The following is a 22199-nucleotide window of genomic DNA, read 5'->3' as shown; positions in this document are numbered from 1 at the left end:
ACGCAGCACGTGACGCTTTAAATGTCGTTTCGCGCTATGCGAGGTCTCTCTTTGTCGGACCACGCTTGATCGCATCCCGCGCTGAATCTAGTCTCTCTGCTCCTCTGGTTTCCTCAAACATATATTTTTGTTGGAAGAATGCCAGCTACGAAGTTCGCGTCCCGGAACAGCTTCGGTAAACGAAGCCGCTTCACGAAAGCGAGAAGCCGAGCCAGCAAATGCCGACCGAGAGCGCCGGAACGACCGATATCGCCTATCTCACTTCCATCGCCTATCTCACTTCCATCGCCTATCTTCGTTCCATCATCGGGGACCGAAGCATTTTACTCAAGCCCCGATTAAGAGGATGTGCTGACTGCATTTGAAAGGAAGGCCGCGCTCCTTCAAGAAAGCGACGACCGCGACAGCTCAACTGAACTTGCGACGCCCAACGTCAGCGGTGGGCCCCAAGTGCCGACTGGGTACCGTTTTGTCGATGTAGCAGCGGTAAGAACAATGATCGGCGCGCTGTTGTGTTCCATGTGCAGCGAGCAGTCGCTTGATTTAACAGAAAGTGGTGCAGGCGCGAACCTTCAGTTTGTTGTTTTGTGCAGTGGGTGCGGAAACATCGTCCGAGTCCCGCATTCTCCCACCGTGGGATCGAGCCGTCAGCCGGAGCTGCCCGTGCGTCTCACACTGGCTGCCTGGAACTGCAGAATTAACTTCATGAAGTTGAAGAGTTTGTTCACGAGCATGAATAGTCCGCCACCCAATGCTTCTGAGGACCTACCAGCTAGCTGCTAGGAGAAAAGACACACGGCGCCGCGATGGACGCTGCGCGCGACACCATGCACGATGCCGCGCAGCCCGTTAGGAAAAAAAAAGGCAGCCCAAGACGATGAGTTGCTCGATGTTTGTGTCAGCTACGACGGAACCTGGCACAAACGAGGCCACACTTCCCACTTTGGGCTTGGTGCTGCGATTGAAGTGGACTCTGGCCTCGTGCTCGACTTTTCTGTCCAGAGTAACTACTGCCATGCGTGCAGCTTGGGACCCAAGCCTGGTGATGCGAGTCATGAAGGATGGGCCGAGGCACACAAGGAACTCTGTCAGAAAAACTTCTCTGGCTCTTCAAATGCCATGGAGGTGGAGTCTGCTGGCATTGTATTCAGCAGGTCCAAAGTGCTGCACAACATGCAATATACAACAGTGCTGACTGATGGAGACAGTAAGGCTTTTTTTGCATGTGTCCAAGCTTGGTCTCTATGATAACGAAATAATCAAAGAAGACTGTGTAAATCATGTCGCCAAACGTGTGTTTGCTGGAATTGTAAAGCTCAAGAAGGAGAAGAGGGGCCTGGGAGCCAAAGGAAAACTCACAAAGGTCACCTCCAAGAAACTGACGGCATACTATGCTTCTGCATTGAAAGAAAATGCTCCCGACGTGAAAAAGATGCAGAAAGGGGTTATATAAGGCCACCCTTTTTCAACCTTACTCTACTGAGGATAAGCCACTGCATTTTGCCTGCCCACATGGCGAGGACTCCTGGTGCCATTACAACAGGCACCAAGCGTCAGTGGCTCGCACGCATTGCCCAGCATTCAGCAGGGACATCGCTAAGGCGCTTTTGCCCCTGTATAACAGGCTGGCCAAAGCAGACCTACTTGCGCGCTGCTCGTGCATGCAGACTCAGAATGCCAACTAGTCGTTCAACTCGTTGGTGTGGAAGCGGTGTCCAGAGACAGAGTTTGCATCTCTCAGAACTATCGAGACAGCTGCAGCACTAGCTGTTCTAAACATTAATGAAGGACCGATGGGACTGAAAAGAGTCTTAAACAAGTTGGACATTACCTGTGGCACACACACTACCAAGGTCATCGAGGAGAACACCAAATTGTGCGTCGTGTGGGCACGAGCAAGAGCACTTCAGAGCTCTAAGGTGGCCAGAAAAAAGCGCAAACTTGAAGCCACTGCTGCTGAGCAGCATAGAGTTAAAGAAGAGGGACCTACATACGCTACTGGAGGGTTTTCCTGAAAATTAGAGGTTTGGAAATACAGTGGGGTGATTTTCAATCTTTGATTCCATTTTTCTCATTTCCCGTTTTTTCCGTATACTGCCAGGTTAGGAAAACTATCATTCTAGTATTACTTGATAATATTAATATTGTAGCAGACTTTCTGCAGCGAAATTTTGTGAGGAACACAACTCTGTGCTCAATTTGCCTATTTTTTTCCTTTTTTTATGCCAAAAAACCTAGTTTGAAAGAAGTGGCGGAGACGAAAAATGAATGCCATTTTTTATAAGGCAGCATTCTTTTGAAATATAGCAAAATTAAGCAAAGTAATTCCACAGTTGTGTGCTCTGCTCATTCCTAAATTCACATAACGGAAAAAATTTGGAAGATTACACCTATTTTCTAAACGATAGTTTTCCTAAGCAAGCATAGTCATCCTTGTCATAGAGGTTGCATAACTTGCTTCATACTTATTCCAGAGTAATGAAATTTGGCACAGGTGGCCGCAGCAGTAGTATAAACCAGCCCTGTTAAGTTTCAGTTAAATCAAGCAAGCGGTTCAAAATTTCACTCATTAGGGTAGTGTCCACCCTTAAGGGGGATGCTAGGTTTGTCAGCTTAGGAAAACTATCATTTCAAAAATAATGGAGATATACTAATTGTTTTTGATTATATATATTTTAAATGGTTCATAGTGCAGGATAAGGCCAGTAGCATGTTTCTTCATAGCATTTCTGCAAAAATGTCATCACTCTAAAAACAAAGTTCAATTTTTTGTTGTCATTATGTGTCAGACATCTCAAAATATTTTGTTTTAGAAAATATTTAGTGACCTAAAAAGTACCTTATCTTGTTCCTGAGAAAATTTCAGTCAAGAAATCACCTTGAAAGCAGCCTTTGCGGTGCAGTTTGGAAATGATAGTTTTCCTGATGGTTTTGTTTTCCCTAAAAGTGCTCAGTGGCAATTACTTGAAGCCTTCTTCTCTTTCTGCTTTAGAGCGGTCCCTTGCCTTCACTCGTGAAGTACTTTGATGGCACATGCTTCATCGCCTGGACTCCACATGTTTCAGCTTGTCACTCTCTTGATGCACCCTCACTAAATTCTAGTACAGCCAATGCAGCTGCAGTCAGTCTTTGAGTGACAACCCATCATCGGAGCTTGAAGGGTTCGTGTCGCTTGGGCCTCACGAACGCACAAGCAGACGCTCAGTTCTGGGTCTCTCCTTCCTGGTGCATTTTCGCTTCCTGAAGCCTGTGTTGCTGGCTTCTTCATTTGCTGATCGCAGTAAACTCACAGAAGGAAGAAAAGGTAACAAATAACAAGCGACGAACACAACCAAAGCGGGAGCGACTCCGCATGGCATTGGATGGTCACGTGGTATATTTCTGCCAATTCGAGCTCCTTTTTCGGTTTTCCAGCCACTGTGCAGTCGCCGCGGTCAAAAATATCCTTTCCTTTGTTTAGTTTTTGTTAGTGGCCTTACGTATTCTCGACAGGTTTTCCGTCACTAAAAAGCCCAAAAAACAAACTTTCTAACGTGGGCATTCACTTTGCGTTCGGTTTTTTGCCCGCAATGTGCGGCCGCGTCTTGAGAAGAGCGTTCATAGACACCTTCGACGGCGTACCACTGCCTTGTGAAAAGAAATGATTTTCTTTTCAACTGCTCAGATAACAACCACCTTTGGTGAGAATATTCTTCATTAAACCAGAAATCCAAAATGACTCAAACTTAAAAACAATTTTTTTTCCAAAAGTCTGTAGTTTAGCCCCGCATCCCCCCGACGTGGCTCTTAAAGCTATTTTTTTTTTATTTTCTGGCCAAATTTGATTAAATTTGCAAGTCTTATTCAGTTTCTTGCACTTATTTCAAATATCTAATTTGTTTTTCAATAGGTCTATTACTTAAGAAGATATATGAAATTAATGGTTCATAATTTGCAGAAACGATGAAAATATAACCGCACTACAGAAATTGATAACGTATGGCTAGGTACTTGAAAGCATAGGAAATACAGTGTTAGGAGTACTTTTTTGATGTAACAAATATTAGCGATGCTAGAGCAATCCAAAGTTCACTGTTCAAAACGTGGGTACCCTTTTGTCTGATATAGAGCAGAACTGCTAAATTTTGAAACCCAAATTCCAAAATCTGCTCCTAACAGTGTGCTCTGCACTCTTAGCTACATTCCACAACAAAAATTATGGTTCCACCTGCCTTGAAGGCCGAGATATTGCTTCCGCAAATGAGCAAGAAGTCAAAAATGTGTTTTCAGAAAAAAGAAATAAACCCACTTTTAATCAAAAATGCAGAAAAAATAGTGCCATATATTGCATCCTATGTAGCTAAAAGCCACCAGGAATGTAGTCAGTCTGACTATAGCCAACCATCGTGTGACACGGCAATGTTTCTGGGATTCCCACGCTTCAAGTCGTCATACAGCTCCTGAACTGATTGCGCGCACTGCGTCGTCTGCTTCTCGGCAGCAAGAACCGCGGTGGGTGCCAACTTCGTCTTCACATACCTCTGCCATGTTTTGGTGTGAAGGCTGTGGTGTGAAATGTTCATCGCGCCAAAAACATCGTTTAGCGCCGTTTGCCGATTCCCAGTGGCTTGTATCGCGCGCGCTGCAAGAACGTTCACAACGAAAGGGTTGGCCTTCTGGTTGCCGCTCACGCGGGGCGAACTCTACGCCGATGCAACATCACCGCAGCAAGCGCACCTGATAACAATCTTTATGGCGAGGCCATATTCTCGTTCGCCTCTGCCTACAAGTGACGCTACCGCCGCACACTTAGCACTTTACGCACGACATCATCGCTTTCACGGAGTTCAAGTTGACAATAACGAAGCCCAGCTCGATGTCAACTGGCATGACCACATCGTCGTCAGCGCGAGGGAGAAAATCCAGCTTTTGCCGAATGTGGCCGCTGTCCGCAGCACTTCAACTCGTCAACGAGCTGGCTAGGCCTACTTCAGCACTGTCTGCGGCTTCGGCATCGCTTGCTGGTGGCGGCGGACTGTTCTCGATGCCCTCCAAAGGAATGGCACGCTTCTGGAAGTTATAATGGGATCGCTTCTTTCTTCTGCCGAACTTGTGCCTCATGACGAACTTTCCTGTTGGATCGGACATCGTTGCACACTTGTCACAAAGAACGAAGAGACGCGTTGTTGTGTTGCCTGCGGAGTAGAGAAGCCGACGGGAGCCTCACGCAGCCAATAACAGCGCGCTTTTTGGTCACGTGCACTAGCTTGACGAATAGGGCCGCGCGTTGGGACTTTTCTTTGTGCGCGGATTTCGACGTCACCAGCGAACGGTCAGAGCCGTTTGTGGTTGGAAATTGAAAAAAAAAAAACAGCCGCTCTTTCCAACGAGACCAAGATGGCTGCGATCGCGCGCATGGAAAAAGAGCTACGCGCCGCGACAAAAAGCATTGTTTTTGCGTAGAATTCAGCTCACAGGGATGTTATAAATTCATCGTGCGCTCAAAATACTCAACCACAGGACTGGAAACCTGGTTAATTTAGAGATTATTAGCTATAGATTTCGAAAAAGTAAGTTCCAAAAAATCAATTTTTTTGTGATTTTTTCGTCTCAAAGAGCTGTGTCCGCCCTAAATGCAGTGCTTCGTCATTTGTGCTCCGGGTCCGGTAAGCGAACGGCACTCGTTCACGGCTACATTGAAGATGGCTGGCATTCTTTCGCCAAATAAACGAACTGCGCTCCGGCTGGCAAGTACGACCTTCACAACAGGTGTGGCATGTGCAGCGAGGCAAAATTTTCAGCTTTTCTACGTGATGTCGTGATGTGACTGTTTGCGAAGTGCGGGATTTCGCTGCACGACGATGTTAGAACAACGAGCTATGGGACTGCAGCAGCGACCGCGACAGCAGCGCTAGTGTGGACGAGTAGTCCAATGACTGATACATTTTTGTTTGGAATGTGCCCACGGGTGCTCCCGCGTGCGGCTGGCGATAAGCAGAGGCCACAGGATAGTGCTATTGCATTGTATTATTAAAGGCCAAGTGTAAACGACAGCGCAAGTTGTTTTTTTTTTTTTTCACAAATGTGATGTGAGGGGGGGGGGGGGGGGGTTGACTTACGATCGGGTAAATATGGTATGTTACAGACCGCTACCGCAGGTCTTCCAGAGGGACATTGCAGGCTAGTTGCAGTGAAAATGATTGCGCCGGCTGGACCCACATACAAAAATTACTGCTTGACAAAAAGCACTTCGAGAAAGTAAGGTCGTTGTTGATCAGGAAACAGTTGCTAGCAAGGTTTACTAGTGGCCGCTGTCGATCACACGTCTCGATGTTGCAGCCAAGCTCTGAGGTGATAACCAGTAAAGTAGCATCCACGCCAGAAAGCACAAATACCAAACGAACGTGCGGCTGGAAAACTGCCAGGGCTCACGCAGTCCCTCTCCGACAGCGGCGCCACTAGCGACGCACACTGTCCATATATAAAACTCTGGCCAGAGTTGCATGACCAGAATAAGCATTGAAGGACTATGCTGCGACTGTGGCAAACTGCATTCGCTTAGGGAACACTGCGTGTTCAGCACAGCTGTTAAATATAAGTTCTAACGTAATTACATCAGCTACATGTTTTACTGGTGAAATTTTGAGGTCACCAATGTTAGGTAATTACATCAGCTACATGTTTTACTGGTGAAATTTTGAGGTCATCAATGTTAGGTGACTTGCTATTACACAAAGCTTGGATACAATTTCTGATTTCGTTAGCATCGGTTGGAGACAAGAAAGCACTGTGTAAAAAGGAACGTCTTGCAAAGCACAGCGTCGCGAACCACCAGCAGTACAGTCCAGGCACAGACCAGCCGCAGCCGTCAGTCCAGAGCACGCACGAGGGACGGAGCGTTCGGCACTCGAGCTTCGGAGTGTTCGGCGCTCGAGCTTCGGAGCGTTCGGTGCTTGAGCTTCGGAGCGTTCGGCGCTTTTCGTTGTCTTCTTTGTTAAGCGCCAGCCTCCGAAGATTCCAAAGCCGAAGGCCAGTCTTACAATTCCCCCCGGGCAAATGGGCGCCATCCTGGCGGCCTAGGGCGATGTGGCGACGACGGGGTAGCAGTATGGTTTGAGGCGGGTCGTGTGCACAATGGCGCGGTCTCGGCGACGATGATCAGGATATGGCGTAAGGGGTTCGATGAGTTAATTGACGGGGGATGTCTGCTGAAGATTACGGTAGGGTCCCTGGTACTTGCTAACAAGTTTGGTGGAAAGGCCAGGACCTGAGGAGGGTACCCGGAGCCAGATCAAAGAGTCAAGAAGGTAAGTGGGGGGAAGTGCAGGGGGATCACGGGTGCTTTTTTGCCTGCTGCTGGGCGTGAGAAGTGAAGGACCGGGCAAGCTGTCGGCATTCTTCGGTATAAGTTGCGGCTTGAGAAAGAGTTGTAAATTCGGAAGCATCAGGACGGTAAGGTAGAGTGGCGTCCATTGTGTAAGAGGGCTCACGGCCGTACAGAAGAAAGTACGGAGAGAATCCGGTGGTGGCTTGAGCAGCGGAGTTATAAGCGTATGTGACAAAAGGGAGAACGCGGTCCCAGTTACCATGGTCGGAAGCAACATACATGGCCAAAATGTCGCCGAGGGTGTGGTTAAAACTCAACCATGCCATTTGCCTGGAGATGGTAGGCGGAGCTGGTGCGGTGAACGATGTTGCATTCCTGAAGGAGTGCTTCTACAACTTTGGAGAGGAAGGCTGGACCTCTATCACTGAGCAGCTCTTTGGGCGCACCATGGCGAAGAATGATGCGATGGAGAATGAAGGATGCAATGTCGTGGGCTGTAGCAGATGGTAAAGGCGACGTTTCAGCGTAGCGTGTAAGGTGGTGTAAGAGGGCCGTAGAGGTCGATACCAACACGCTCGAAGGGCTGCGCTGGGCAAGGCAGCGGCTGCATAGGAGCGGCGGGTCGGCGGGTGGATGTTTTCGTTGCTGACATGCGGTGCAGGACTGAACAAACTGGCGGACGTAACGGGCATCCCACGCCAGTAGTACCGCTGTCGCAGACGGGTGAAGGTCTTCAAGAATCTGGCATGGGCACACTGGATCATCGTGGTAGGAAGAGCAAATGAAGGAGCGCAGATGTGTCGGAATGACGAGAAGCCACTTGCGACCATCCGGGAGGTAGTTGCGGCGGTAAAGAAGCTCTTCTCGAATGGCGAAATGGTGGGACTGTTGACGGAGGGCACGGGAACGAGGTCGAGATGATTGACCAGATAAGACATCTTAGAGGGAAGTGATCCATGGGTCTTTGCGCTGCTCGGAAGCCATATCAGTGGACTCAAACGTCATAGAAGGCAGGGCGAATATGCAAGGCACTGCCTCAGACGGTACAGGGGAACGTGACAGGGCATCAGCATCGGCATGTTAGCGGCCGGAATGATAGGTTACCGAAAGGTCGCGGCTTGAAAGGAGCTTGGTCAGGGGGTCGATGATAGTGGCGAAATTGCGGACAAAGCGCCGGAAGTAGGAGCAGAGGCCGACGAAGCTGCGGAGGTCTTTTACAGAAGTGGGTTTTGGAAATTCGGCCTCAGCTCGTAACTTGGCTGGGTTCGGGAGAACACCATCCTTCGACACGACATATCCGAGAATAGTGAGCTGCTGAGCTCTGAAGCGGCACTTTTTCAAATTGAGTTGGAGGTCAGCGTCGGCCAGGCATCGAAGAACAGTCTCAAGACGCTGGAGGTGGGACGAGAAGTCGGGGAAAAGATCACAATGTCGTCTAGGTAACAAAGGCATGTGTGCCATTCAAGCCCTGAGTATGTTGTCCGTCATGTGCTCGAATGTGGTGTGTGCATTGCAGAAGCCAAAGGGCGTGATGAATGCAGTTTTTGGGCGATCGACCTCCGCCATCGGCACCTACCAGTAACCGGAACGCAAGTCCAATGAAGAAAAGAACTCAGCGCCCTGCAGGCAATCGAAGGCATCGTCGATACGGGGGAGAGGGTAAACTTCCTTGCGTGTAATCTTGTTTAGACGACGGTAGTCCACGCAGAACCGGATGGAACCGGCTTTTTTCTTGACAAGGACCACTGGCGATGCCCACGGGCTTTGCGATGGCTGTTTCACGTGGCGCTTGAGCATGTCGGTCACCCGGTCGTCAATGAGGTGGCGCTCAGCGGCTGACACGCGGTACGGACGGTGGTGCAAAGGGGCATGGGTTCCAGGGTCAATACAGTGGGTAATGGTGGTGGTGCGGCCCAAGGAAGGTCGCTGGCAGTCAAACGAAGCTTGGAAACTGTGCAGAACGGTGACAAGCTGGTCTCGCTGGGTAGGCGTCAAGGCGGCGTCGATGGAACGGTGAAAACACGTGGTTGGTCACGTGACCAAGTTCCACTCGGACAGCTGTAGCTATCGCATAACTCCAGGTTTAACCAGAGCTAAACCACCGCCAATTTTTTTTGCCCTCGTAATGAACCCTCCCCCCAAACTGATGTCAACTTTTCTGGAAAAAAAGTGGGTTCATTACGCGAGTAACTACAGTGTATGGCTGCTTGGATATTGGTGGCGATTGCGAATGAGGTCCGAAAAATCAAGCAGTCAGTTCCGGTGCATCTGAAATTTCAGGCACTCTTATAATTGGCTCTGTGGGCCATGTTGCGGGGCCGCGAAAAAGTCCGAACAATAAAGCACGTCCGAAAAATCGGGCGTGCAAATTTTTGGTCGTTGACTGTATATGCCGGTGAAAACTTTACCAACTTTCTTTTCCTTTTTCGCTATCCCCAAATTACACCTTTTATTTTACGTGGGTTTTTACAGTATGTTAATGACAGAATTCAGTAAGCTGTTACATCATGAAGTTATGCTGTTGAATTCATTTAAAGCGGGTGTGCTATTAGAAGAATTACACAATATTTACCCTTACCTTCCCTTAGAACTCTTTCGTTACCATCGTCTTTGCATTAGTCAGTAGTAATAGACAAATTAGAAGCGTGATTTCACTGCTGCCAGGGCCACCGAGTATTTGTTATGCAATCTAGCTTGTTTAGACACTCTGCTTTCGTATCTTGCATAGTTTGTATTTTTCCCGCAAGACGGCAATTTTTGAAATGCCCTTTAATTAAAGATTCCAGTTTACAGCACTCGCGGGACAGCGTTAGCCGCAGAGACTGCGTGCACTCGGAAAAATCTTCTTCTGCATCTGCAGCAGTTGTTTTTGGTGCTTCAAGCAGCAGTGACTCTGACAAAGAAACTGTGCAACCTCAGCATGAGATGTGGCCACCTCCTCACACATTGGCTTACGCTTCTTGTCCATTTTTTTTTGCTCATGGAGCTGTTTTACACATTGCACTGATGTAATGAATGGTATGTCTGGTTTCTCTAGCGTCTTGTCCTCATATGGGCAAGATTTACTTCCATCTGCCCAAAAAAAGAATTAACATGAGGCCCGGTAAAAATGGGGCACTGATCTATTATTTACACTTCGTAATAGCCCAAAGTTGTTCGTGAAAACTGTGGATGTTTTCAGACTGGCCCTAAATCATCCACATCGTCTTCTGAAATACAATAACCCCTCGTTATAATGAAGTCAGCGGGGCGGCGAAAAAATTCAATATAAACAACCACCTGAGAAAAGCTAAAGCAGTTGAGCTTTAATTGCGCCACAACTGTGAGGAAGTCATAATGCAATGTTTTCAGTGAAGCAAAACTTTATTCAGGTGCAAAAAAGGCAGTGAGCTTTGGCTGTTTTGAAGTCCTTACTGGGTTCTTACTCTAATCTGACCAAATATTACACGAGGCCGTGATCGCCACCCATGTATTCAACCTTCAGGGTATTTTGAATCTTGAAGGCACCCCTTTTAGGGGGAAGGGGGGGGGGGGGGTTGCGCTGGGAAGAGCCGCAAATCCCGTGGCTAGAGTCTGAGGTGTTTGTTGTGCTCAAAAAAGGATTAGCTGCTCATTGTGGGCATGCAGTGCGATCGTGGAAACTGAATGGTTTTGCAGTGGTGACGTTGCATGATTACTGGGCAATTTTTTCTTGAGCTGTGCAGCCATGAAGTTTGCAAAACGAGAGGTTTTCAGAGCACCATTATCGATGACACTGTACTAATTCTACGGTTTTAGTGCCGGTGTTCACGCAGCCTTGGGTCCACGCCGTTGACAAATGTCTAGGAGCACAATTCAATATCCCTACCACGCATTTAGACCATTTGTCTAGTCAGATGGCATGAATCGAGCATGACCGGCTCGAGAAAATCACCAGAGAAACACCATGGTTGCGTCGATTCACCATGTTGACAGCCTGAGTTGCCTCTGGCGGAGCTCGGATTTTTTGTGTTTTCGGCAAGTTATCGGTCGATTTGCACCGTCAAAAGTGCAATGAAGCCAGGGGTTATTTTATTGCAATGCAGACTGATTATGGCGAGTGGCGAGCAAATTTCTGCACCATGGAACTTGACAGCTTCCGTTCGCTCTGCTGTAATCAGCTGGGGGCAGTCGCCCCTCGCTTGGTACCCGTTACTAGGCAGCTCATTGGTCGTAGGCTTGGTACTGTTGTAGCCTGTTCTGTGCCTGCATGAGACTAATTTGTTGGTGGTTTTAATTTGACACCGCATGCACAAAAGGGTTGCCGCCGCTCGGCAGCCACTTCGCTCTAAACGGGTCAAGCTCTTAGTGCGCTTCGAGTAATGCGGCTTGAAATGCCTGCATTTGGGTGGGGACCGGAAGAAATTTCTAATAAAGTGATATTTCGAGTAAAGCGATTTCATTATAACGAGGGATTACTGTAGTTTCTAGTAAAATCAGTGTTGTAGAGCATTTTCAAGCAATTTAGTCGTAAACCTTGTTATTACGGATATTACGAATTATTGGCCATATCAAACTGCTTGTAAATGTTTTCACCAAACACACTCATCTCTCACTGTATATATATCGAATGCGGTTTGCCGTAAGATGTGTATATCAAACTGCCGAGCGCCAGACTGTGCCTGCTCGGATGGCAGGCAGCAGGCTTTGCCTCACTACGCAGTAATTGAGTAGAGGTTAGCGCCACGGTTCACGTTTTACTTCTCTCTTGGCAACAGTAGCACAGAAGAGCACCCATCTTTCACATCCGCAGATAGAACCAGTGACATGTAGCTCTCCATCCTCTGCTCGCATAGACAGAGCGGAGATGGCTTTCCTCCTGCTGGCCGTCCACCTTGGCTGGTGTTTGACCTGCCATCTCCCTGAGCTGCTTCGAAATGGTGCACAGAGGGTGTCACTGACTTTATGGAGATGTGTGTTTGTGTTGCCCACTGAAAGGTGCTGTGCAACATCTTTCCCTGGCAGTGAAAAGAAAGGGCCTTGCCGCCTGCTCATGTAGCTGGTGCCATCTATCGAAGCTTGTTGTAGCTGGATGTGTCCTGAAAATCAGTGGTAACAGTGAAATTGGCACCTAGGTTAGAGATGCAGTAAAATCTCGCGGGCTTGCAAAAAAAGTTCACATTGGAATCGACAAAAATCCGTATGCAGAACTCTGAAACGCATTCACACAGATCTGTTTATGGCTGATTTAAGGCTGCTCACTGTACGTGCAGTGTGACTGGCATTTGTGACTGGCCACAGCTGACTGCACATGGTGTGTACAGCACAATTGGCAGCGATTGCGGCCACATGCCACCACTTACCAAACAGGCATGTGCTCCATCTGCTCTGCAGTTGCCACTGGTGTGTGTGTGTGTGTGTGCGTGTGTGCGTGTGTGCGTGCGTGTGTGTGTGTGTGTGTGCATTTTGTCAAGTCTAGATATCTCCCTCACAGTGTCAGTTTCATTTTTTTTAGCAGGCGTGTTGTGCACACTTTTGATGTGCCATGACTTATAGTGCCTTGGAATTGATTGTGTGTGGCATCAGTGGCAGCAGCTTGAGATTTGTTGTCCAGTCTTGCTGTTGTGACTGGCACTCGTGAAGTGGCAGCAGATGTCTTCTCTTTTTGCTCCAGTTACGGGTGAAATTTTGGAAGAAGAGCAAAAAATGAGGCCTCCTCGGACGCCAGCAGCGGCTGATGTTAGTACGCTCTCCCTCCTCCTCCACACTGTGTGGTTTTGGCAACACTGGGCTGCTGCTTCTGCTTGGCATTGGTGGCTGCTATGGTTTGGCCTGTACTGCGTGTGAGCTAGCAGGGGATGAGTGCCGCTTTCGTCTGGGGCAGCGCTGCAAGATGCTACATTTTAAATCTACTTGCCTTGCGGATTCCCCTAAACACATTGGACACTGTTGTGTCTGCGACAGCAGATGGCCAACCATGTAAATTGATGTTGAGAATCCTGGATAAGCTTTCATTGTAGCTGAGGGTAAAGGGAGACATAAATTATGGCTGCTATTTTGATATTGAGGCCTACTCGACTGGCCCTTCTGTGGCAGCCCACTAAGGTGGCTGACCTTTGTGGTTAATGTTGCCAGCTCGAGGGTTTTTGCCCAATGCCGGTGGCCAAGTGTGCTAGCCTGAGAAGGTTGCGGAAGCACAACTGTGGCAAGCAAAGGAGTGTATCCAACAAGGTTTTCTTGCACTTGGGTTGGTGCATGTGTAAGGGAATTAATTGCCTTATGCAATGGAGAACAAGCAAGGATGCAAACCAGGACATGTGGCAAAGCAGTTTGCTGTGCTGCCCACGCTAATCTGGGAGGAAGAAACTGAAATGTGAGCAGTTGTTCTCGAACACTCCTGGCGGATGGATGAAATACAGTAGAACCTTGTGATAAGATTACGGTACAGATCCAGATTTTGTGTTCATCTTGAACTGTCCCGGCCAGAGTGGGTTGTTTGGGTGGGAGCATGCGGATGATACGAACCTACAATGGATTTCATATGTATATTACAGATGGCGCAGCAGTACGTTCTGCTCTACTGTTTGTGCAATGTTTGTGCATAAAAGGGCTCAGTCTGTCTCGGCTCAAGTTTTGAGTTTCATCATCTTCTCAGGGGTATGTGGATGCAGTGCACAAGGACTTGGTCAAATCAAAAGTGCGGTATGAAATTACGTCATTAAATTGCAAAAAAAATGCATGGCGTTCAATGGGGCAGAGATTGGGAAACAAAAAAATGTTACCTCGTGAGTTTCATTAAATTGAAGTTCATTATATCGAGGTTCAACTGTTGTGGATCACTGTGCGCTGAGGCACTCAACAAATTTTAACCAGCAAATGGTAAAAAAAGAAATGCAAGGACGCACAGGAGGTGACACTAGGGACTGGTGCGCTTATCAACTTGTTCTGGTTGCATAAATTCAACAGGCATTGGGGTCTGGTCTCTGGGGCATGTGCCGTGCTGGCCGTGTGATGCGGACTTTGAGACCTCGTTGCATTATGCCCAAGACGAGGGCATGCACTGGTTGGTGCATTCAAGACATGCCTGGTTTTCCCACAAGAACTTGTGACGGGCACGCGCCTTTCTTCATGTGGTCAGTTGCCCAGGCATGGGAAGTCTGGAGGGAATTCTCATTTCGGTGGTGCAGGCTCTTTGTTGAAGCACATGAGGCCATTCTTTGCGGTGTCTGAACTTGGAGCAGAAGCATCTTGGACAAGTATACACTTGTTGGACTGGTGCAGAAGTTTGGGTGCTTCTTTTCTGTTATGTGCATCATGATCTGCCCTTGGATGTGGCAGGACAATGTTGTAGGATAGAACTGTGATGCTCCCTTTCTGCTGGCAGTTATTTCAGCGTCAAAGGTTACAAGAAGTTTCCATAGATGGTACCAGAGACTGAGCGGAGAGAGCCAAACTATATGGTGAAATAAGTTTCATCATGTAGCAACTTGCCCCTCAGGCTGTTTTTCTGAAGTTAGTGCCATTGCCAAGAAGAGCTGTTTATTTTATTTACAGAATACTGCAGACCGAATCTGTCCAAGCAGGAGAGGGTACATATATTTCTTAGTAAGCACTATGGCTTGGAATCAGCAACAATGGTGAAGTTACAATTTGCAACAAGAAAAATATTAACATACATAAGCAAGGTTATAAAGCAAATACGCTTTGTGAAAGTACATGCCCCAAACACAGGCACATAGACAAAGAAGCACACTATGCACTGTTAATAAATAATCATCATTTCTAACCGTACAGTCAGATGTATAGGCTCTCAAAAGGTTGAAGGAAGGAGAGGTGAATCATGAGGCAGGGAATTCGTCAGATATTGTTTTCGGGAAAAATGAATATTTGTAGAAGTTCATGCAGGCTAATATTGGCTTGATACTATGACTATGTTTGTGTCGTGAAGGTCTGGTTGAGTCCCTTTCGAAGTAGTCCTGTGGCTGAATACCTAGTTTTTGAAAATACAAAGAGTGAAAAAAACGTAGCCGGGCAGCCTTTCTTCTTCCAGCCAATGGCTCAAGGGCTGCCTGATGTAACATGGCGGACGGAGAGTCCCTTCGCTTATACCGGTTATATCAGCTGTGTTATTGCTTACATTTTTGCAGTGTTGCACATTATGTTCATGTAGGGTAGTATTCACTTGATGCTTCTGCATTGTTTTTTGGTGTCAGTGAGGCATGTAACCTGTTCAGATCTGCCCAAGTGGCTTCCTGTCTGCTGTGGGATTTTGGGCATGGTGAGGTTTGGTTCACAAGATGATTGCTGAGGCCATTAACTCCATCTGTGGCTCTTGCCACCTTCTCGTATACGTCGGTGACCAGGCCGGGAGAAATCTTGTACTCCTTCGGAGAGACTCTTTTCAGGGTGGCCTTAAGTGATTAAACTGGTCAGCTGGCTGATTAACCAAAACTAATCAACTTTTAAATTAGCTAAATCAGGTGGTTAGTGCCAAGTTCGTATGCAGTTTCTGAAATGAAGCATGCAGAAATCTAGTACTTCTTTCCACTCAGCTGAACATGTCGGGAAGTATGCTGATGACATCTTTTGCTTGGTGCAGAGAAGGGGCCTTGTTTATTTTTATTTACAGTACCTGCAATGCCCGAAGGCATTAAAGAATACATATTGTTTGCATGAGGCCGATGTAAGGAAAGGAAGATAATAAATATATAATGGCATTAACGAATGGCAACAAAAAATCAATGAAAGGAGAGTGGTGGCCATAACGGAGGCAGCTGCAGTTGGGCACTATGGTCACTAGCGTACATTACTTTGCACCAAGCTTCCTCATGCACTCAGTATCAGTTTTGTTGGGATTTCCTGGCAGTGTCTTATCTGTAGCTACAAATTCGCCATTGTCACTAACTACCACTGGTTAATTAGTAATTCTTAGTTACGTTATTGGAAAATTTTTACAGTGGAACCTGGGTGTAATGAACAGCATGATTTTCTGGAATTTATTCATTATATCAAATATTTCACTCCATCCAAACCCGGTTTTAACAAATTTCAGTATCCAGTTTGTTATACAGGATATTGTGAAGTCGAGCAAAAATGCGCTAACGAAAGTAATGCCACGCCACTTACCATGCATATCTTCTCTGTAAACAATTTATTGCACAGGAGTCTGCACTTACTTGCAGTAGGCGGTGACCTTGGTTTGCACAGAGCGCCTAGTAACATCAACGTGAATTATTCTCAACGCGCAACGGAATGTCAATCAATTCAAGTCCTTGCATCTTGGCACTGTAGCAGCGCAGCACGTCTGCTGTAGTAAGTGCTTCATGAAAAGTAGGGCGATCGTCTTCCGGCGGTGGCTCCTCGTCCTCCTTGACGCCAGCACATTAGCAATTATTTCTGCATCCAGTGGGCTTGCCGCCACCGCTAACTCGTCACCAACCATCGGAAAATCTTCGACATCTTGGGGCACAGTGTCAGAAGCGCAGGCAAGTCCTTCCCAGAGAGCGGCAGTGTCGCTATCATCTTCAGCTGCACTCGCGGCTTCGGCAGCAGCCTGGCATGCCAAAAACAGTTCACGCGTTTTCACAGTTAACGTGATAAGCGTTTCCGATCTGTACAGCCAAACTGGTTACTTAGCAAATGGCAGTTACTCTTGCAAAGTGTGTTTGTAAGAATATCACTAACAGCGTGGCATAAATGGCTGCAAGGCACGATCCGCCAGTCTACTTTGGGATAAGAGCCATGCGGTTGCTTAGGTTTGGCACCATGATACTTAGACCTCCTTCACCTCGCGACGTCACGAAGATACGGTGGCGCTGATGCCAGCAGCAACTTTCGCTTGGTAGGCAAAACAGGTTCCGCCTGCTCGTGCTTACCGCAGCTGCCCTGGCTATCGGCGGCTGCATCATGCCTGCACACTGCAGATGCAGCATGTATTGACCAGCTTTGGATCCGCGTAGTAGCATAAAAGGAAATTTCAATTAACCCCGATAGGTTTCTCGCAGATAAATACCGCATTAGGAAACTGGCTAACAGTGAATGGGCCGTGGTAGTAAAACACAAAGTCTGGGAGTCGATCGGCACTGCCACTCAATGTACTTAGTAGCATGCAAGTTACTATGTTCATTCACCTGAACATCAGCATAGTGCACTTATAACTCCGCAAAGAAAAAAAAGCACATACGTAGCTGCGTACGTATTGTTCACCTTGAGCTGCGGTGTGCACGGTGCGCCGGCAGGTTCACTAGCCTCCAAGCAATGCGTTCTTTTGTTTACAGCACAGCATGTTTTAATGGCACGTTTTATGGCATCTAATATTTATTTGAAGCTGTTTCTTAATATGAGCGACGTAATTTTTTGATTCGCGTAGAAAGAAGTCTGGTAAGTTGTGTCAATCAGGAAGCATGTTCACAAAGCCCTGTTCTGTATGATGACGCAATTATTTCTTTTTTAGATGATCAGTACTTGTGCATGCATGGTTAGATGAAAACGTTTCTTACAAAAATAACTAACATAGTACTGCATGTGAAGGAAAATAAAACCATTTATTACACTCCTCAATGTCTCGGGAATCGTTTGCGACAAATAGAATCATTCTATTATCATGTGTTACAAGATTACGAAGGCGCGAGTAATGCTAATCGCAGAAAATGTGAAAGGTCAGGAAACGAACCTGTGTCAACCTGTGTGTGTGTACGAACACGTTTGTCAGTAGACAGTGAGTGCACGTCTGCTGCGCCAAAAGTTTATTCCCTCGTTTATGGCCTCTTCGCTTTCTCTTTCGCTTTGGTCTTTGAAATGTGGAACGGAAATCAAATAAAACCTCAAATAATTACCTCACAATTTTCGACGACCGCGCATCTAAAAAGCCTAAGTTATAAATTTCTACTGAATATTTTTCTATAATTGTATGTCACGAAACAGAAGAGAAACAGATAATTTCAGAAATCAGAAATTTTCACCAAACCGACCAGTTTAACAAGGGGAGAAGTCGGCCTGGCTGGCGTGTGATCTTGCGGCTAAAAACACCACTTAAGCGAGACAGTGAAGATCGGGGTCACGACGCTGTCTCCACTTTTCGCACAGCGCGACACGTGTGTCAGTAGACAGTGAGTGCACGTCTGCTGCGCCAAAACAATGCCAGCACTTCCCTCACTACTGTCCCAAAGTAAAATCATTCCGGCAAGTGCAGTGTCAAAAAGTTTTTTGATTTAATGCATAGCGTAGAATACAACTGCAGAAACAGTTTGTTTACTACTAATCATATATACAATACACAGTGGCGAACTATTTCTCTGAATACGCGGCACGTGGCCAAAGCGAGCTTGTGTGCGTCGAGAAATTACTGAGTTGAAAGCATCAACCATTGCTATGATTCGCAGAAACTGAAAACATGCCAACAAGCCTTAAAAACCAGCACTCAGCACCTTTCCGCGACACCACTCCTTGGTCTTTTGCCTACCGCGAGTGCGCTAGCCACTGCAGCGCCACCTTGTTTGTTTACAAACACACAGGAGGTCTGTAGTTTCGGTTTCGCTTTTCTTGTGGTGTCTTTGGCTAACTGCACTCTGGAGTTTTCTGCGCACTCATGTGGTGTCGCACATTTGGCTGGCCGCCACTTGTGCAGTGCCATACGTTGGGCTGGGACGAGCACGACACGAGTGCGCCGCACCAAGCCACCGTGGAGACCGACAGTGAAGCATGATGCAATCCCGTCATGCAGCACACGCATGCAGATGCCACAGGCAGACGCTGCTGTTGGCGCAGAGAATTTCGCTGTATAGTGGTTGATGGGAAGCTGCGGTGAAGAGGAAAAAGAGACGGAAGCTTATCAAGTGGGCATATTTTATAAAAAGTGATTAAAGCGACACTGAGGAGATCCCTATCAAAATTTTTTTGTTAGCAATATCGGATAGTTCGGCATTTCATGGCTTTGTTGACGCTTGTCCGGGAGCGAAAGATTCATCTATTTCAAAGAAATTTGGATTCGAAGTTGAAAAATATTTTCCCGCCGCTCCGATTGAAACTCGAGAACTCTTATGACGACACGGAGAACTCTTATGACGACACTGAACGGAGTGACGTAAACGGAGACTCCGTGATTTCTGGTGGCTAGCGGTGCGGTCTAGCAGCTGCCGAAATGAAAGCTACCGCCGCCGCACGTTGAAGGCATCTATCGGGGGTCGCCACCGTCACTTCGTTTACGTTTGCACCGGCGTCTTGCCAGCGTCACGATGGATCCCGTTCCCGAACCCGACGACGTAGTTCTCGCAAACTCTGGCCTGCATTTCAGTGGCTTCAGCCTCACAGAGCGTGCGATGCTTTTGAGGGAGCACGGTTAGGTTAGGCGCCGGCGGGTGGTTTCCCCCTTCCTCAGAGAGCAGTTGTTGCAAACTAAATATCATAACCAAGGTGCGGGGAGTCGTGAGGGGTGCGTTGCGCCCATTGGAGGCTGGCCGGGGCTTGGGGGCCAACGGATTGTGATTCCTTGAGCGGAGCGGTTACACGGCGCAGCAGGCAGCGTCGAGGTCTCCCACGGTTGCAAGGGCCAAGTTATTTATTTACTTTTTGCAAAAAAAAACAACAAATGGGTGCTCGAGGGCGGTCGCGTTTAAAGTCGGCGGCTTGAAACCAAAGCCGGCGCACAACGCTTCAACGGCTTCCGCTAGATCCAACGGGTCCACTGGATCTGGCTGTCTCGCCAACTGGCATGTACCTTCAGATATGTACTGTGAATGGATTAAAATAGCCGAGCTCGAAAAGAACAGCTCCGCCGAGCTGCCGCAGCTATTTAATATAACGCGCACCTCGCCGCGGAGCCAAATCAGTCTGGCCGGGCCGGCAGCGGCTGGCGCACTCTGCGCGAAATAGATACATGCTCCAATCTCCCCGCCAGTGCGGTCAGATTGCGCCGAAGCCGCCGAACGCGTCGGCGGTCAAGCGCAGTTGGAGTATAGAGGGTCTCGCTTTGACCGACGTGACCTTGCCGTGCAGCGCGCGCGCGCGGCTCGCCGCAGCATAAACGCACCTTAACAGAGCCTGCGCTTAACCGCTAACCGACGTATTCAGCGGCGGCATCCATGGGAGCCACTGAAGCCCCCCGCCCACTCACTAAATAAAAGAAAAGAAGTCCGGTGCCGAGGTTCGGAATCGAACCAAAGCCTTCGGCGTTTGAGGTGGAAACGCTACCGCTCCGCCACGACGGCTCAAGTTACAGCCGTCAATAAAGGCGCATCTAGTGAATGCACTCTTCTGATGCAGAAATCTCCGCGCTTTCGCTAGGTATATCCTGGCCTAACAGAGCTAGGCCATCAGCAATTTTTCTGAACTGCCTTGTACCTTGTCTCCCGTCCCTAATAAACGATTTCCGTTAAATAGTTTGAAGTTGACTGGCACAGCCAGGAATGTTTCGCCGGGCAAGCGTGCGAATACGCAAGTGCTGCCTTGTATGATCACCGACCATCGTGCCATCATAGCTTTTCATCGACCGTGGCGATCATCTGACAAGCCTTAACAGGCTCCTTCAAAGTTTAACTAGCACTTGACTCGGCACTTGGAGTTCCTCTGCTGTTCGGCGCTTGTAAATCGAAGCGCGTCAAAAACAAAACCACGGGGCACACAAAGCTCATAGACGCGAAGCGCCGTAACAAATCAAAACTCTCCTGGCCGCCAAGCATCCATTTTCTTTGCTTCCAACATTCAGGTTGTCTTTTGCCTGCCTTCCTTGTGTGATAAAAGTGCACTATTGGTTTTAAAACAAAACTTACTTCAATATTGATCTGCGCAACCTACCTTTGTCAGCCTCAGAGATTCGCGAAACCAAGTAGGATGGAAAATTCCTTCAAGGTGGCGTCTCTTGTCCTATGGCATCACCACGCTTGTACTTGCGAGATTGGCCTGTGGTGGCGATACCTGTATTTTGGTTCTTGCTATTTTCTACCTTACAAGAGCTTTGTTTTCATTAAGAGCGGCGTTTTTGTGATCAGGAGCTGGTGTTCTATCGATACAAGCCAACTTCAATTTCTCCTCAGTGTTCCTTTAATATAGAAGCAGCTGCAATGCAGTTATTCGCGCTGCAATCACATAGCTACCAGCCGACTAACCACATGATCCTTGCTGTACTTTTTGTCAACGTAAAGGCACATTAAATGATATTAGTTAGGCGACAATGTGGAGAGCTGAGATCGGATTAAGAATCATCTGCAGATATTTCCGGAAGTTACTCTAGCTAAAGCTCTATGGCATATGCATTGAAACCGGCAGGCAATAACGTCGTGGTGTGCTGTCTGACAAACCTGCACCATCAAATAATCGCAATATTTCACGAGCATGCTCGTGGGTCCCGCGTTTTCTATGAACAGCTGTTTCAAGCACGGTCCAGCGCGCTGCTACTGCAGAGGTTGTTGCTAATTGTACAAAGTGCTGATTGTGGTCATTGGCATCGGACACTCGTAAGAATGGCCTCTGAGATATTCGAGAGTCTCGGAGGCCACGGTGAACAGATGGCAGAAAGAGTGGTGGAACCACTGTGGCCGGAGCTCTGCAATTGTTTCGCACGTTCGGCTGAGGTGCAAAGGGACGTGCCACTTGTGTCGTATTTGACGTGCACAGGCACAGAGGCAGTGCGCCTCAGCTGAAGACGCCATCAGCTTCGCGGTGGCAGATATCGGCCTCGCATCAGCCAGCAACAGCTGCACACCGTTCTGGACGCTGATTGGTTCCCCTCGCTTCCATCTTTTTCCAGTGAAGGCACCAAAATTGCACGCCTCCTAACTCGTGACACGCCCGCTTGTGAGAGGGCTCCATTGGTCCCACGTTGCATCGTCAAAGATGCCGCAGGGCCGTTATCATTTTGGAGCTGTTCTGCTTTGAGGCTGCCGGCAGTGGGCGTGCAGTAAAGCATTGATGGAAATGTGAAAAACACTCACTATTGCGC

The 22199-nt window shown here is 47.8% G+C and overlaps 1 protein-coding gene across 23 annotated transcripts in view; it reads left to right on the top strand.

The window, feature by feature from the left end:
• The window catches only part of LOC144132260 (uncharacterized), a 364547-nt gene that overhangs the window by 243884 nt on the left and 98464 nt on the right, over nucleotides 1-22199 (top strand). For 4 of the 23 annotated variants that reach the window (XM_077664560.1, XM_077664555.1, XM_077664558.1 and 1 more), the window contains one exon: nucleotides 12939-13003. The exons of the other annotated variants lie outside the window; for them this stretch is intronic. In XM_077664560.1, the coding sequence (XP_077520686.1) occupies nucleotides 12939-12974 (36 nt within the window). In that variant the 3' untranslated portion in view covers nucleotides 12975-13003. The remainder of the gene's footprint in view (nucleotides 1-12938; nucleotides 13004-22199) is intronic. 23 annotated transcript variants of the gene reach the window in all.

The sequence above is a fragment of the Amblyomma americanum genome, chromosome 5 (assembly GCF_052857255.1).
Source record: "Amblyomma americanum isolate KBUSLIRL-KWMA chromosome 5, ASM5285725v1, whole genome shotgun sequence".
Taxonomy (NCBI): Eukaryota; Metazoa; Arthropoda; class Arachnida; order Ixodida; family Ixodidae; genus Amblyomma; species Amblyomma americanum.
Note: the sequence above shows the minus strand (reverse complement) of the source record. Positions and strands in the feature narration are given on the sequence as shown.